General features: G+C 42.7%; 1 protein-coding gene across 1 annotated transcript in view; it reads right to left on the reverse strand.

Moving 5' to 3' along the window:
- Positions 1–3,427: 3,427 nt before the first annotated feature.
- OXSR1 (oxidative stress responsive kinase 1) overlaps positions 3,428–16,828 on the reverse strand; it is a gene marked incomplete at both ends in the record, with an annotated part of 92,274 nt that continues 78,873 nt past the window's right edge. Inside the window, 9 exons of the mRNA XM_082014964.1 lie at positions 3,428–3,502; positions 4,430–4,494; positions 5,383–5,451; positions 5,886–5,938; positions 6,878–6,951; positions 9,392–9,547; positions 11,242–11,277; positions 16,101–16,223; positions 16,464–16,529. Of these exons, the coding sequence (XP_081871090.1) occupies positions 3,428–3,502; positions 4,430–4,494; positions 5,383–5,451; positions 5,886–5,938; positions 6,878–6,951; positions 9,392–9,547; positions 11,242–11,277; positions 16,101–16,223; positions 16,464–16,529 (717 nt within the window). The remainder of the gene's footprint in view (positions 3,503–4,429; positions 4,495–5,382; positions 5,452–5,885; positions 5,939–6,877; positions 6,952–9,391; positions 9,548–11,241; positions 11,278–16,100; positions 16,224–16,463; positions 16,530–16,828) is intronic.

A 16,828-nucleotide genomic window follows, 5' to 3' on the forward strand; every position in this document is an offset into this window, starting at 1 on the left:
GGTTGCAGCCAAGGTTGTCAATAAAGGATGACAACAACTGGAGAAAGCCGCCCAGATGCTCACTCAGTTTAACAGACATCAGACTGCAGCACTTGCCATGACAAATTACTGCCACAGCCATGGCAGTGTCTCAGTGCCAGGTCATGGATGCGTTTTCAATCTCACAGCAAGAGGTCTTACCACCTGAATACTTGGACAAAACCTTTCACTTCAGGCACCTCCTTGCTCCCGCAGCCCAAAGCATGACCGCTGGCACACAAGTATGATGCTGCTGGGGATACTGGTGCTTACACAGAAGCACGGTCCAGCTCAAGCCAAGATGTCAGGATGATGACATCCTGGGCTCTACCTCTCACCATCAGTGCATTTTCTTGAACTCCTGGGTCCGCTACAAACCTAAAGGAGAGACCTCAGAGGTACCTCTGCATCAGATCTGCACTGAATCTTCAAATTCAGAAAGAACAGGTATTGTGGAGGTAGAGAGGAAGAACTGCAGTTCATGCTCCAAATGCTTCTCAGGGTATAAGTCATCCCACTTTAATACCAGCCTCTGTCCCCCTGAGGTCTTCCTGGCCAGGGGAAGCTGATCCTTCCCTGTACAGGGCATGCAGAGCTTGGAGCAAACTTTTCAACTGGAGACAAGCCCTCAGGGTACAATCCTCAGTGCGCTCCTGGCTCCGTTTCTGCACACAACTCCTGCAAAGCATGCCCACCCCTTCCTCACCGAGTCTTCCTGGGGGTTGTCAAACCTCCCACCAGCCCAAACTGAAATGCCCCAGGGGTTGCAGACACCACTCAGACAAAGATACACCATCCAACCCAGTCACACATAAACCACCCACCAAAACACATGGCAATGGACAATTTGTTCTTTATTGATTAAAAATTAGAGACATGCAGTAAAATACAAAGTCCAAAAAAGGAAAAAAGCCTGAATATCTTACATCTTTCATTATAATCTACAATACACCAAAGTTGTGAAGAAGATCCGTTTTCATTAACAGAGCATTGTCCTTAAAAGTAGGAACTAACTTCAAATTACCACCTGCTTCCAGGTTCAGATCAGAAACTTGCACAAAAACCAAATTCTTAATGACACTGGAAAACAATTATGAACAGCATTGGCACTTACTGGAACAACATCAGAAGAGACAGTTGTCTAGCACTGTAATAGCCCAAGTAAATATTTTGGATCCCTACCCAAAACATCTGGAGATCTATAGAGCAAAAACCACCGGTTTCTTCCTTACTTTCTCCGTTAAAGACCTAAGGAGCCTCGTGTTAGTGTGAGCTCAAGCTCTCCAAGTCCTGGCTTTGGGAAGGTGGGGAATAACTTCATAAATAGATACTGCATTGTTCCATTTGAGCAGTTTTGAGTCCTACCTCTCTCAGCACCAGTACACAAATGAACAAGGAGGTCCCCATGGCATGCAGGCAGAAGGGAAAATAATACTGTACCAAGGCTACCTTGTCTCCATATCCTAAGGGTTACCAATACATCCATATCGACCACAGGGTGACATGAAAATCAAGATGCCAGCCTGATCTTCACAAGCCAAGAAGCTCGATGGGGGAAGCCATAGGGAGTGCTTTGTGTCAGACAACAGGAGAAAGCACCAGAGGTGCCACACGCACATGCACACATACACTTGGCCAAACCCAGCCACTGCCAACTGCCTGGTATCGGGCACCCGCTTCCCGGGCTCTTGAGAGCATCTGCTCAGCACCCTGGAATGCTCTCACTCCCAAACCCTCTTTCTCCTCTTCCTCCCCTTCACACTCACCAGCCATAGGCCTGCAAACAGCCCATGGGGACATACCCAACATCCACATAGAGGCTAAAAGCGACAAGGGCGGTACAAAAAGAACACACACAATTCAGGAAGCTTCTACAGCTGCTCATAGAGAACAACATATAAATACAGATTGTTCATCTGAAGACTTGGAAATTAAAAAAAAGTCCTAATTGAACCCAGTCACTCCGCTTTAACACTCTGTTTCTGCATTGTTTGCGGCTGATGGAAACCAAACACGTTTCCATCTGTGTGTTAAATTACAGGCTTACAATTTCTGTGTAGAAAACACTCCAGAGCCAATAGCAGTTACAAAGGCCAACTGTGAAACAGTAGGGCAAAAAAAAAAAATCAACACCATTTATTATTCACATATTGCATTACAAACTCAGAGTATAATTTATATTATTCATGTAGAAATTCAAATTCAACACCACATAGAAATAAAAGCTAAATACGTGTGTGACAGGGTTTCAGTGACATCCTGATCAAACGTCGAGGCTCGGATCGACGAGAAGGCCAACGACCCAAGCGATTAGTGCAGGAGGGACACAGCCCGGCGCTCGCTTGCCCAGTACTACCACTCTACTGGCGATTCTTTATTGCTGTAAAACACGACAGGGATGGTTCCACGGGTACCAGTTTGCAGAGAACTGGGAAACACGTCGGGAGGACTCACGCAGCCAGGCATAACAGATTGGGTTTCAGGAACAGTTCGAAGTGCATCTTTTCCAAACGCAGCGTGACAGAATCCCTCTGACCACGCATATTTTGTTGATCATCTGAAAGACCAGTTTCCAGACAGCAATGCCTCATTGGTCTGCTTCAAGAACACACTACATCTAAGATGCAGAATGAAAGACGTTTTGAGGAAGGACTGCTTAACGTAAATTAAAAGGTTCAGCCCTCATGCCATGCCTGGCACTCATGTGGAGCGAACCAAAACGGTAAAAAAAAAAAAAAAAAAATTAAGGCAGTTTACAAAAGGGAAGCTGACTTCTAACACCTCAAAGTCAAGAAACTTCTCAAAAACACAAACACAAGGGAAGAAGGCTCTCCCTCCTGTGGATTAAGACTTGGCTTGCTTTCTCAGGTGCAAGCATTCAAACCAGCAGTTTTAAAAAAACACGGCCAAAGAGAAGCAGATTTCTCAGCACTCCAGGTGACCCAAACAACATGTACATTGGTGTTTCAGAGAGGAGAAGCAGGTAAAGAACAAAAAAAAGATCCGTTCAGTATTAAAACTTGTGCAAAAATAGCAAGTGAAAAAAATGAAACCACATGTAAGCAAATATTTAGGCAAGATCATCAGAGCAGTGGAACCCCCTGCTTCGTACTCAGTAGTATTTTTCTTTAAAGTAAGGCCATAATAAAACGAACATGCAGGCAATGATGTGTTGGATCTGCATGTTTGAGATGACAGATACAAAAACATGAGAGTTGTTTACAAAAGGTGTAAACGCCATCGGTAATTTCAGGAAGGTTTGTGATCCTGTTAAGGAAAATGTTAAAGCTTCTAGGAAGGGGGCTGTAGTTCAATTCTTTGGCAGTAGTGGTTTTTTTTAGGCTAACAGAAGCATTACGAATATGCACATGTGGGTTCTCAGTTGGGAGACGTCTCCTGGGACCATTGTTTAGCTGATGCTGAGCTGTGCAAATCCTATAAGTTTGCCATCATCAGGAATATCTGAGCCTTCGACACCAGATGCCTGAAACACAAGGAACAGAGATCCAAATAGCAACACACATGCTCTGCCCTCCGATACGTTCCATGCTACATATCACAGCAAGGTGTATCAGATATGGTCTGGGGAGGGAGCAGTCACAGGACAGCTTTGCTGTCAGCAAAAAAAGAAAAAAAAATACAGACAACTTTGCTGTCAGTATTCCGTAGCTGGCACTACCCAAAGTTAAAATTGAGTGCTTTTTCTTTGCTTTTTGGGGGTTTTTTTTTGAAGCTAGGAAGGACTGGGACTGAAGTTTTGCCAATGTCTGCTCTGACTAGGACTACGTGCACTAACTGGGGCAAAACAAGTGAAAATTTCTTAACAGAGAGAGTCAAAAATAGTGGCACTTACTGCTTCACTACCAATAAACAGGCTATACCTCCACTTTGCCACTATTAAGTGGCTCTGAATTTCACCACCTCTGAAGGATTCATCTGCTGTTCTTTCTCCTCTCCTAGCCTATCTTATCTTAGTTTTGGCTCTTTTCTTCCCCCCACCATTTTCTCCTCAGAGACAATGTATCTGGACCCTCCTCATTATCCTCCACCAAGAAAGGAGTCCATGGCATTGCTTACCCCACTTACCTGCCCTGAAGTATTTCTGCCCTTTCTGGGCAAGTGTCCAGAAAATACCATTTTTTAACATTTTTATACGCTTATTAACCAGGATAAGGGAATGTCTGTGCTAGCACATCATCTCACACAGTTATTTAACCCAGGTACTGATTAGAGAACACAAGCGGGGAGCCTGCATTGCCTACTGCTAGACAACCAGTAGGAAGCTTTGGGAAAGAAGGGCGGATTTAGAATGCATGCATTAGATGCCTACAGTAGAGATCACAGGCATCTATATGCAATGCCTTCTCTTTGCAAGTGAGAACTTGTTCAATTAGGGAACAGGAATAAATACCAGTTTGAAAGTGACGGATCTGTTTGCTTGGGGCTCTTCCACAATTTTCTGCAAATTAGCTGCAACTGAAATCACACACACACACAAAGAAAATGGGCAAATATTAGGACAGGCTAGAGAAAAACATCCCAAACTCATTAGGCCTCTTTCTATTACTCAGCAAACTTAGAACTTTTTTAAATGATAAAAAAGTTTAGGTTCCAATTAAAGTCTATTTAAATCTAAAGCTTCTAACTGTGAAAATACTGTCATTTGTTACCATGCTTCTTTTTTTGGAGGGAGCTTTTTTTTTCCTGGAAGTGGTAGGATTAGTAGTAATAAACTGCTCAACTGCACCTGGAAATCCAGTTAATTTTGCACTAGTTGCCTTTCCAGATGTTGTAGCCTGTGTGTAAGGAACAGTTTGGCTTGCTGTAGTCGAAATATACAGGCTGTGCTGACAGTTTAAAAGTCTCACCTGCTGTACAGAAGGACACATTTATTTAGCAAACGGTTGCTAGAGGTAGTGGTTCATCTAGCTGTTCAGCCCCAACCAACACGTGCTGCTGCCCCAGTGCATGTGCACTTCATACTTCCCTCCCCAGCCCTAGTTAAAACAAAAAAGCCTGGCTGATTCCAGTCCCAGACCTCTCTTGCGCAGGACCTGTGAGCAGTACAGGCTTGTGCAGCAATTTGGCAATGCATATATGTCAGTTGATAATGATTTAGCTAATGCATTGATTAGCCTTCATTTCGCATCACAAGGAACATGTGCTTCATAATGTTTTCAGCTAAATCATATTTTTGTGGATTGGGGGTTGCCTAAACGTAGAATTAACGGCAGTTTGGTAGAGCCATTGGTGTAGAGAACCAAGGCCACAAAAAACTCTCCTGGTACCCACTAATCAGGTCATTTTAAACATGCAAAAAAATGACTGAAATGGTTAGAGCAGAAAAAAATAATACATAATTACCTATTACCAGATCTCTGCCATCAACAAGACCTGCTGAAATGAGCTCTTGAGACACACCATCAGCAGTATCTGTTGGGGAGAAACCCAAGAGCCAGTCACCACATAATAGCATTAGTCCAGCTGACAAAGGCATCCCACAGAAACCTGAAAGAGCTTGTATAAACCAAACAGCAAAAGTGTTTTTCACAAAGATGGATATTAGGGTGTACACCATGTGCAGCCAAGACAGCTCGGAGCTACGTTGTCAAACTCTGATGTGGAATTCATCGAAGGGCTGCACTTTGGTCATATTCATGACAGTTTTACAAAAAGGGTCTCAACAGCAGCGCTCCAAGCACTAGCAATCAGCCCAACTATAAGGCAAGCCCTAGAAACTCCTTCAGGAAAGCACTGTGGACAGACAGTGATACAAGGTCTCCATGCGCACAACTGCACAACACCAAACACAAAAGTTTCCCATCATCAAAACTACCTTCACACACTGGAATTTCCCACCAGCTCACCTCTCCCTGGGGTAAATTCAAATCGAATATCGTTGAGCTCTTTTTTTGAATTCCTGTGGAAAGAAGAGAATTTTATATAGAAGAGATCATTTCACTGCACTGATTGGTGCCCAAAAGAAAGTGCTGTCACTGAATAATCAGTCTGTGATGAGAACTGAATTCATTGCAGCCATCCCCCTCAAAAGACAGAGACTAATCACTTGGGTGTGTGTCTGGAAGCAGGGCTCTCAGCGCACACTGTCTCTCAACCTGACAGAGCCCGAGTGGGCTGAAGTCCATGATAAGTGAGCGGCCACCTCTCTGGTATACAGCCACATTGTTCCACTGTCTCAGAAACTCCTGCAGATACATCCTTGGAGCACATTCCTCTCTGAGGAAAGAGGCACTCACTGACTGCAGATGCACACATATTATGCAGCTGTCCATGAGTGACTGGGAGACGATGCTCAGAAGTCCCAGTCCAATGCCTGTCAACAACTAAGATGCCTACAGAGACGAGAGGTAGGTTCCTTAAATGAGAAACGTCAATATTTGGAATGATAGTAGAATGCGCTTACAATCCCTTTTCTGCCTATTTCTAGGGACATAGACAAGAACCCATGCCTTGAATTGGGTAAGAGCCTCTCACTCAGAATTGGCTGAAGTCTGAAGCTGTGCCTCAACAGTAAGATGGTCCAGCACAAGGCCAGAACCCCTGGATCCCTGATCCCCTTTAGGGAACCCAGCTAATTCCTCCTTCCCACCCCACTACAGCTGAGGAATATTTATCCAGATCTTACAACCTCCTTCAAACTACAGCTCTTGCCAAACTGAAGTAGTGGATGAGAAACTGCTTTTCTGGGTTCCAGTTTCAGAAGAGTGGATGAAATCCAAGCTGACAAACAACATATAACCACCATCCTTTTAATTAAAAGGCAATAATCACTAGAAGTCTTCCAGTGTCCCTCTACATAGGTTCATTTTGACAGAACAGGTCCGTTTTGTGTCCTTACCTTAACCTTAGTACAAGGCTGATGGGGACTTTCGTATCTTCCTGTACCGGAGCTGCGGCAGGGGCAGGTGGGGCCTGCAATAGGATTACATCATTTTAAAGCAGATTCCCACTTCCTGTCTCTGGTTTTAAAACTAGAGATAACCTTGATCAACGATAAATACAAATAAAAGTTTAACTCATCATTGGAATCATGACACTACAGTGAGGATGATGACAGACTAATGAAACAGGAGAACTTCACACCCAAATAGTAACCCAGGAGGTTCTCTCTGCAGTTGTTTTGAAAAATGTAAAAGCTACACAACTTTGAGAAATGCCAAAATGGCAGGAGACTTCAGAAGAAGTGCTAAATAAAAAAAAGGCTGCCTGCTTTGCATCAAAACTTAAGGTTTTTGGGCATTCATGACAGCTTCAAGACCTCCTGTGTTTTAATCCCTGCCCCAAACATCTGATTTTAAAAACTGATACAATTGTGAAGAGTACCTAAGAAATAATTTAATTGGTAGATTAGCATATACTCTCAATGACTTTTTAGTGAAATCAAAGGCTTTAAGAGCATCTAGCAGCAATTTTATTGCTTCCTATTTTCATTTTTAAATGTAATCAAAGCATTTTACATTGGTCAGCAGCAGATTTTCAATAGGAAAGATCCAGGAGGTGCCCATCTTTATAGCACTTGTGATGCTGCCAGAAAAGGGCTAATTGTTAATCAAGCTCCACAAAAAATCCAAACAAAACAGAGACAAGTCAGTCACTCTTTCACTGAACAAGTCATCTGTACTGCACGTGCTGAGGCAGAGATTTGAAATCTGCAGTAACAAAACAGACACAATGCTAGGCTGGTAATTTAAGCCTCTAAGTCTTGACCAAGTTTTTCCATCTAGATCATTTGCCTTTTCATGAGAGGAAAAAAAAAAATAACCCTTGGTTTAAGACTAGTATTTTACTCCATCTGTTAGTGCTCTTGTGCCAGCAACCCAGCTCTGGGCTTCTGATCACAATCTTGTTTCTGTTGAAGTTGAAAGCTTTATCAGGTCAGTGAAAACAAAGAAGGGTTCACAGAGAAGCCCAGAGGTCTGCAAAACAGTAACCGATGAGCTACAAGAACCAGAGGAGAGCTGTAAAGAACACCACAGTGACACAAAGGTATGAAGTTCACCTTAGGACAAGCTACCAACAAATAAGCTATTGGGCACTAGTGGCAGGGAGCAAGATGCTCTGCTTGTGCAAATCAAAACACCGTCACTGAGGCCAACACCGCAACTTCAATTTACCGAACCGAGAGTCTTGGCCTTCACTGCTCCTGCTGCTTCAACTGCTGCATAAAATCCAGGGATTAAACACTGGCCTTTTTTCAAGAGATTTGAAGGGGTTTAAGTATTAAACCTACTTTTAATGTAGCCAAGAATATGTCAGACCCCAACTCCACTATTTTTGGTTAATGACTAATGCACTGTCTTTAACGGTTTTGTAAACAGAAACATCAGCTGACTGCAGCAAAGTGATATACGTACCTTTCTACGTTCTCTAAAAGAAAAATAATTAAACATTTCTAGGAAGGTGTAAAGCTACGTTATTTTTCTGACCAACACTGCCAAGCCTCTTCCCCTTGGATCTGCCAAAGGGTGATGCTAGTTTGGCCCCATCCAACAGTGACAGCCTCTCCCCATCAACAAGTATGAACAGTAGCGCCTTTTATAAAAAAGAGGTGCCATCATTCAGGAGTCTGGCAAACCCTGCAGTGCTTCACTCCAGCAAACCACTAGACATGTTCCAAGTATCTCAGTAATGATTTGGGTTGGCCATTCTTCTCTTTTTAACACAAGTCAGAGCTCTTTCCTGTCTTTGCTATGCCTGTCTATCTGACCTATATCCTATGCTTTGCGGTGATGTAGCTAAGAGCTAAACACAAACCTGTCAAGCTTTCAGATTCCCTCAAAGGTCTATTCTCCCCTCTTTGCTAGAAAAGGAAGTGTTTGAAAGGACCACAAGGTTCAGAGCATCCCAAAGATGGAGTTTCTCCACAATTTTTGACTGCTAAAAGGACAGTTTTAACCCAGGCCTCCTGTCTCTCTTCTGAAGTCTAGAGAACTTGCACATTTTATTTTCTTGCTCTCATTTTTCTCTCCTCTTATCTCATAGATGCCAGTGATGCTGAGACACACAATTGCAACCTGTTTGCGCTGCACCTTAAATACCAGGAACAAGCAGCTGCCACTTAAACAAGACTCCCCTTTTTTCTTACCATTAACCTTGCCTCAAGCCAGAGTCTGCTCCCTAAACAGCATAAGTAGTCACTGCTCACCCACAGAATAAGAATGAAAAACTGCTGTATCCACATTTACTGTCTTCCTTGTACAAGCCACCAGGCCAGCCGTCACTTCTGCATAAGCAGCAGCACTAAATCAACTCCAGCCAAGCAACCTACATGGCTTCAGATCATTTTAGCATGTCTGGAAGAGAACAGCTAAATGAAAAGTTGAAAGCTGGTATGAAAGGTTTCTGATCTTACCTGGGCTGCTGCTGGGGCTGCTGGAAGAGCCTGACTAGGTGGAGGTACAGCAGTTTGAGGTTGTGCAGGTACTTGTCCTGCAGCCTGAGGTAGTTGAGTAGGTGCCTGTGCTGGAGCATTGAGTGAAGGACCTGGAGGCTCAGCTGATGGGAATAGCTGCAAGCAAAAAGGCATTTTAATGAGAAAAGGAAATCAAGACTTCTGACTCAAGCACAAGCTTGATTGCTTGTTTGCCACACAAATCACTTTGAGAAGTTCAACACCAAAGGCATTCCCAGGCCTCCACAACACTAACACTGATGTCAAGTTGGTGTTCAAGGGCTTTAGTGTTTCCTTATGTCCAAGGACCCCTTCTGCCCTGAACATTTGCAAGTTTTACTCACCCATAAAGAAGGATAAGAAACCAAGATAGCAGCATGACTGTGGATGTTGGACAAAAATTACACTCTGCAGCTAGCAAGGCTGGATGCACACAGATCATATCCTAGCTTGGACGAGAGCACCCTATCCTTTAGTTTCCCCCTTTCCTGGAATCCAAGTCCTACCTATATTTCCAAGTAGCCACGCAGTCACAACAGAGCAACTTTGCTTTGGCTTGTAGTTCCTTTCAGAGAACACAGCCTATCAAAGCATTAAGGTAACTATTGACAATTTATTCATTCGTAAAACAAATATCAGAGTCACAACAATTTGGATATTCAACTGAAAAGTGAATTCAGAGCTTAAGTTCTTCAAAACACACAAGACTGTTTAGGACTGGAGTTACTAAAGTAAGTTAGTCTCTTGCAAAAAAAAAAAAAAAAAAATCACATGCAATTGATTTGAGGTGGGAGAGAAGACCTAATGAAAGTTTAACCTTTGTTACCTCTTACGTTATTCAGAATAGAGAAATCGATTTTGGCATGGTAGCCAAAGAACTGTAAGCTTGATGGCACTTCTTCAGTGTGCCCTCCAACTTACTCCACTCAGTTGTAGGAACTATAAATCACCCTGAATATTGAAAGCCTGCGCAGCAGACCTCCAGATCACAATATATATTAAGGGATGTACCACAGTGGGGAAATTCATCCCAAAGGGATTCTGGTTTTCAAACTTTTTCTTTGAACGTAGAGTTTATGTCAAGTTACAGTGCCAGAACTGTAGTCTTTCCTAAGATCTCCCTTTATAATCAATCCTTGGAAACACATGAAGAACAGAACAGACTAACCCAAGACTAATTTCTAGGAGACAGCTCTGTTTATCTTTCCACATAGGTAGGGAAAAGCAAGACATAGCACAGTCTCTAGAAGATAAGTAGTCCCTATCACTGAAAGATAAGATATACTAATATTCCTAATGTAAGAAACACAGGACAGAACTGAAGGCACCCTATAAATTGCAACTGAAGTTTTGTTTGCATCAAATACTACGGAGTTATTTCACAGTTCTGAGCATAGGTTCCTAACCAGTGAATCAGACTATGCAAGACAGACATTTTAAAGTTGTGTTCTGTTGTTTGGTTGGTTTTTGGTTTTTTGGGGGTTTTTTGGTTTGTTTTGGTTGTGTTTTTTTTTAAGAGGAAATTGGAACACCATTGTTTTGCTTAGATTATTCTTGTGACCATTTCATTATCTTACAACATATTAACTTTTGCCATAGCAAGTAAAGTTGAAAAGATATACACCAAACTTAACTCAGGAAGACCTCCTGGCATTACACAGCCAATGATTCCTTTGATAGGGGGGAGGCTTTCAAGCAGAGCCCAGCTAGATACTAGCTTCTACTTCACACAATATTGTTTTCAAAGCCTAATAGAAACACATTCCTTGAAACAACAGCAATAACTAGGAGTCACCATTTTGGGAACTTACCTCAGAATTCTGTACAGGTTCTTTCACTCTGGGAGACTGAAAAACAGAGAAAAAGCTGTCATTGCCTAGACAAAAGTGAAACATTGGCTAGAAGGGCTTATCAGAACCATACTGAAGATATGAAATCTATGTAATTGTTTTCAAGTTACATATATGTACTAAGATGCGTAATAAAAGGGACACCACACAATTTGTTGGCAACCTACCATAACACCCAGAAACACAGTCCTGTTTCAGAACTTGCAGTTGGTATCTACACAGTGGCATACAATACACTAAGCTGCTATCATTGTGAACAGATAGCAAAATCCGGTACTCTTGAAGATCACTCAGATTGCATCAAATTAATTGTGCACCAAGATGGCAAAACCCATTTTAAGCTACCCAAGACTTGCAGAAAAAGATACGCCACACAAATTCTGCTAGGAAACAAATCCCCTCCGTATACTTAGGGAACTAGTTTGCAAACCAACTTGCTTAAACAATGCAAAGCCTTCGAAAAAAAGAAAAAAAAAATCAGCCTTCCATGCACTACTCTATAGAAAGAAATCCTTCTGAGCCCTTGGACTGTGCATTATGCTTATGCTGTCCATAAGAGAAAGCAGAAAACTGACAGCTGTACACAAGTTCGGCAGTGAAGCGGAGATGAGTGGAATGGAAGGAAAAGTGCTCCCAAAGCAATATGACCAATCTTTATTTATCAGCAAAACAAAAATAATATGCATTAGCTATTTCACATGAGCAGGAAGGAATTGCCAAGTACTTCTGGAAAGCCCTGCAATTTAGAGAGCCTGCAGCTTTGACTTCTAACAGGTCCAACAACTGTATGGAGACAGACAAGTGGGGTGGCTTGGTCCATACTGGGATTAATAAAATAGATGTTCCTTCTCCACATAACAGTCTAAAAGACAGGTTGCAATTAGGACAGTACAAATTTGACAGAAGGTTAAGTGTCATCATGCCACTATCTTGAGCCAGTTTATGCGCTAACCAGTGACACTAACTTAACCAACGCAGAGCAGAGCCATTTGGAACATATGGCCCAGAGGCTTCTTAAGAGAGAAGGTTAAAGAGTCTTATTCTCAGAACAGCACGTTGCAAAAAGCCCTCTGGACAGGAGGAGAAGGAACAGTTCCTTCACGGTGACCGTGTGCAGACAGTATCATGAAAAAGTCACGCAGCTGGAAAGGTAAAGCCTCAAATCCATCTCAACATGTTGAGCCTTCACTTGACAGTTACCAGGCAAGATGAAAACCGTGGCATTGCTCCCAGAGACAAACAGCCATGCTCCACTTCTGCAGGCTACGGCCGCAGCGCTGTTCTTTCAGGCACAAAGCGCAAAGCCAAGGATACCTGGATGCCTCAAGGAATAAATCAAAAAGAGCTTGTCTGAAAGATCACAGTGTGCTAGACACTGTACAGACAAGTATGGGAACACTGGCCCTGCTTCACAGCTAACAACTAACCCAGATAAAAGGCAAACAGAGGTAAACTAAGGAAAAACATGGACAGAAAGGAATAAGACAAACATTAAAAGACGGTTACCTAATTAAGGGACAAATAGGATGACTTTGGGGATGTGCTGAAATATATTAGTTCTAACTTACTTTTGCTTGTGTAGTTAGAGGTGATGTGAGAACCAGTGAAATGTGACCACACCGCGTGCTGCTGCACAGATTTATCGAGTAACAGAAGCGAATGATTTAAGAGCCCACATAGCACAGTTGCTCTAATTTGAATTCAAGGTTTTAAATACCAAGAGCAAAGTTCAGTAAGTCTTTATATCCAAAAGGTAATGTTGAGCCAGCAAGTCAGCTTATTCAATGAATTGGGCAGATATTTCTGGTTGTTCGTAGTAAGTATTTGTCTGCTTTCAGGTGCAGTCCTAGCACCTGAAAGTCCTCGCTTGCAAAATACGTGTTTGCACATATTAAATTCACCTTATTTTTTCGGTAAACTGGAGACAAGCAAAAAATATAAACACGCTATATTTATGTAGAATCATAGAATGGGTGGGGTTGGAAGGGACCTTAAAGATCAGAGAGCTCCAAGCCCTCTGCCATGGGCCGGGACACCTTCCACTAGACCAAGGTTGCTCAAAGCTGCATGCAACCTGACTGGGATATTTCCAGGGATAGGGCATCTACCACCTCTCTCGGAAATCTGGGCCAGGGTTTCACCACCCTCATTGTGAAAAATTGCTTCCTTATCTCTAGTCTAAATCTGCCCTCTTTTAGTTTGAAACCATACCCCTTGTCCTATCGCTACAGGCCCTTGTAGAAAGTCCTTTTCCAGCTTTCTTAGAGGCCCCCTTTAAGTAAGGGCTTATAAAGTTGCATATAGGAAGGCTGCAACAAGGTCTCCCCGGAGCCTTCTCTGCTCCAGGCTGAGCCCCCCCAGCTCTCCCAGCCTGTCCTCCCAGCAGAGCTGTTCCAGCCCTCGGGGCATTGCTGGGGCCTCCTCTGGCCCCGCTCCAGCAGGTCCATGTCTCTCCTGTGCTGAGGGCTCCAGAGCTGGACGCAGCACTGCAGGGGGGTCTCCCCAGAGTGGAGCAGAGGGGCAGAATCCCCTCCCTCGCCCTGATGGCCACGCGGCTTTAGGAGCAGCCCAGGACACGGTTGGTGTTCTGGGCTGTGAGCGCACATTGCCAGATCACATTGAGCTTCTCATCAACCAACATCCATTATATATGCAGGATAATGCTGAAATATTTTAGCAAATTAAGTCAATCTGCAAGCCATTCTTTTACTTTAAGGCTGACAGCAATAAAACGCAGGTACAGCCAGAATCACAGAATTGTTTGGGTTAGAAAAGACCTTTAAAGATCCGTCTAGTCTAACCCCTCTGCCATGAGCAGGAATAGAAGGTGGCACGTAGTTAACATAAGTTATTCTATCTTACAACATAGTTAAAATCGCAGAGGGATTACAGGCAGGTGGAATTTACACCTTGTGTTTGAAATATGGACAAAACACAGGATTAACAATAGTCCTCAATAACAACACCGTTATTTGTGCAAACAACTGGCAGTTTAAATACAAGTCTTAAGATTGCTCAAAAAGGGATCAAATGCGAGAGGTGCACAGGCGTTCCTATCCTGTCATCTCCGGGCAGAAGAAAATGGCTCAAAAGCCACGCACAGGAAAGACACCCAGGGCAGGATTCAAGCACCTAAGCAGACATGTATGGAGGGTTAAAGATGCCATGGTGCCCTTCCTGACCTCCAGAAAGTTACAGGTCTCCCAAAGTTCTGCATTGTATCTACACGGGGTGCCTCCAAAATGGCAAAATACGTTTAGGTAACTGAATTGAGACTTACTGCTCCAACACCCATCCTAAAGCTTTCTTGAATGGGGGACCTAGCAGGCCAAGCACAGCCCAAATTAGAGCGATCAGAACAGACAGCAGCATAAGGAAATATGCCAAAGCTCCAAGAAAAAAAAAAAAAAAGAGGCTTGAAAAGGAGCTTGTAAACGTGTGTCAGTCTGCTCTTTTCTGCATAAGAGGAATGAAACAAGCACGTACTGTTCAAAACACAGGAAAGAGTGCTAAGTCATAGTATCCTGAGCTTAGAGACGTGATGGAACAAGTTCTAAGTAATCTCTCAAATAGAGTTAGGCCCTTTCACAATATTGCCTCCTAAAGTTTGATTATATTTTAATCTACAAAAGGAATTTAGAAGATTTCAACTTATAAAGGATCACAAATTTCAGTAGTATCCACCTGGTACCAGGAGATCCTCCTTGACCGCCTAATACAAAGCTGGATATAGTAAGCTCTTTAAAAGGACACAGTAGGTGTTGCCACAAAGTATGGGATTACCATATCAATAGCAGCCTTCAAAACCCCAAGCATTTCAAAGGATGCCAATGAGATGCAAAATCTTGCATTTAATATTTAAGTGTCTATACAGAACACCAGTAGAAGAAAAAACAAAGAAAGAGAAATGAGAAAAGTTAAAGTTATAAAGGGATAAATGCTTCAAACCAATACTGGGGTTTTTTTTCCTTTCACATTGAAAAGCTTCCTCTAAAATCCTGCACTGTCTCACTAATTCAATTACAGAATGATTAAAATGCATAGCCCACTTCAAGCTACCTGCTGTAGTGAAAAGGGAACAGGCCAGCCATTAGAGTCAAAATCCACACTGTTGACTACTGGGAGGAAGACAATCTGGAAATTCATTGTAATCTTTTAGTTGATTACTATTCGTTACTCCCCTGTGTTAGCCTTGGTTTGGGAGGGGGTTGTGTATGTTAGGAGAGGGGGAGATGGTGTTTTTTGGAGGATTTTCAAGTGCTAGACCAATCACTCCTTCTGACTTCAGGGATGCCATAACATTTTCTACTGGGATTAACCAATTTCAGTGTAACCAAGGGGACAGAACCCAGGCCCCATGTGCTTCAAATACCAGCCATAAGCACAGCCCCTATTGATTTCAGCTCCATCCTGGAGAGGGCAGTAGGACAAAACCTCTCCCGATGCTTCCAGAAGAAAGCATCTCAAACAGCCATCACCCTTAAAAACAAAGAGAATATCCTAGCTCAAGTGAATTAGTATGCTGAGCTGGAAGCAGACCATCTGAATTCATGTTCCCGATTACGCTCAGCATCCCTGCATGAGACCAGCTGTGCCCCAGAATGATGACAGAAAAGATATCAATACAATTTCTTCAGCCTTCAGTCTGCTTTCTCTGGTTTGGCTACAGACTCAAGGGGAGGGATTATACTTACTTACTTTGATACACTTACTATGTGTCACACTTAAAACAAGACAACATGCTTCCCAGGGATATTTAGATGTACCACAGTTAGAAAACAAAACAGAGACAGTAGAGCTATTGGAGTTTGAGGACCCACCCTGAGCTGTGAAATTGCTGCTCTGCCTTCCTCACTTTCTTCATCTAGTTCATCATCACTCCATTCCCAGCCACCATCTTCAGTCTTATGAAGACGTCCGCTGGAACCTGGGACTCTCCGGACCTGCTCAGCACAGAGAACTGGTATGTCAAACAGAGTTTCCACAGTTGATCTTTCTTCGGAGAAATAGCACAAGAGCATCTGCAGCTTGTACTGTCTGCCAGTGCACTTACGTATTTTATTGAAGTGTCTAGCACTGTACCTAGAAAACACCGTACTACAATAATGCTCATTAAAAATGTTAACACAAGCATAAAAGATAAGTACAACTGCAACAGCAAGAGCTCAGGAGGTTTTCAGTACCTTTTTGGATCTTTCAGTGATTGTTGGTGCTCTCTGCAACATCTTCTCTTGTAAAAATTCTTTATTCTGCAAAATAAAAAATACCAAACATTTGCATTGCTGAAAATCCCCGTTGATTCCTTCAGTGTCTCTGACAAAGAAACTGTTAAGCTATTTCTAGCCGAAACTGTTTTAGATGTTTTATCCCCATTCCCCCACAAGTATTTCACCACTTTCTTCCTCTGGACTAAAGTATATGATGTTTCATCCTAAATACTTTTTAAGTTCATGGGTGCACTTTCCCTATGTAAAGTGATAGGGAATTAACAACCGAGGAGTTGTATACTATTCCGTCTGATTTACTGGGGAACATGCTTTTATACTTA

This window comes from Phaethon aethereus (assembly GCF_964289735.1).
Source record: "Phaethon aethereus genome assembly, chromosome: 2".
NCBI lineage: Eukaryota > Metazoa > Chordata > Aves > Phaethontiformes > Phaethontidae > Phaethon > Phaethon aethereus.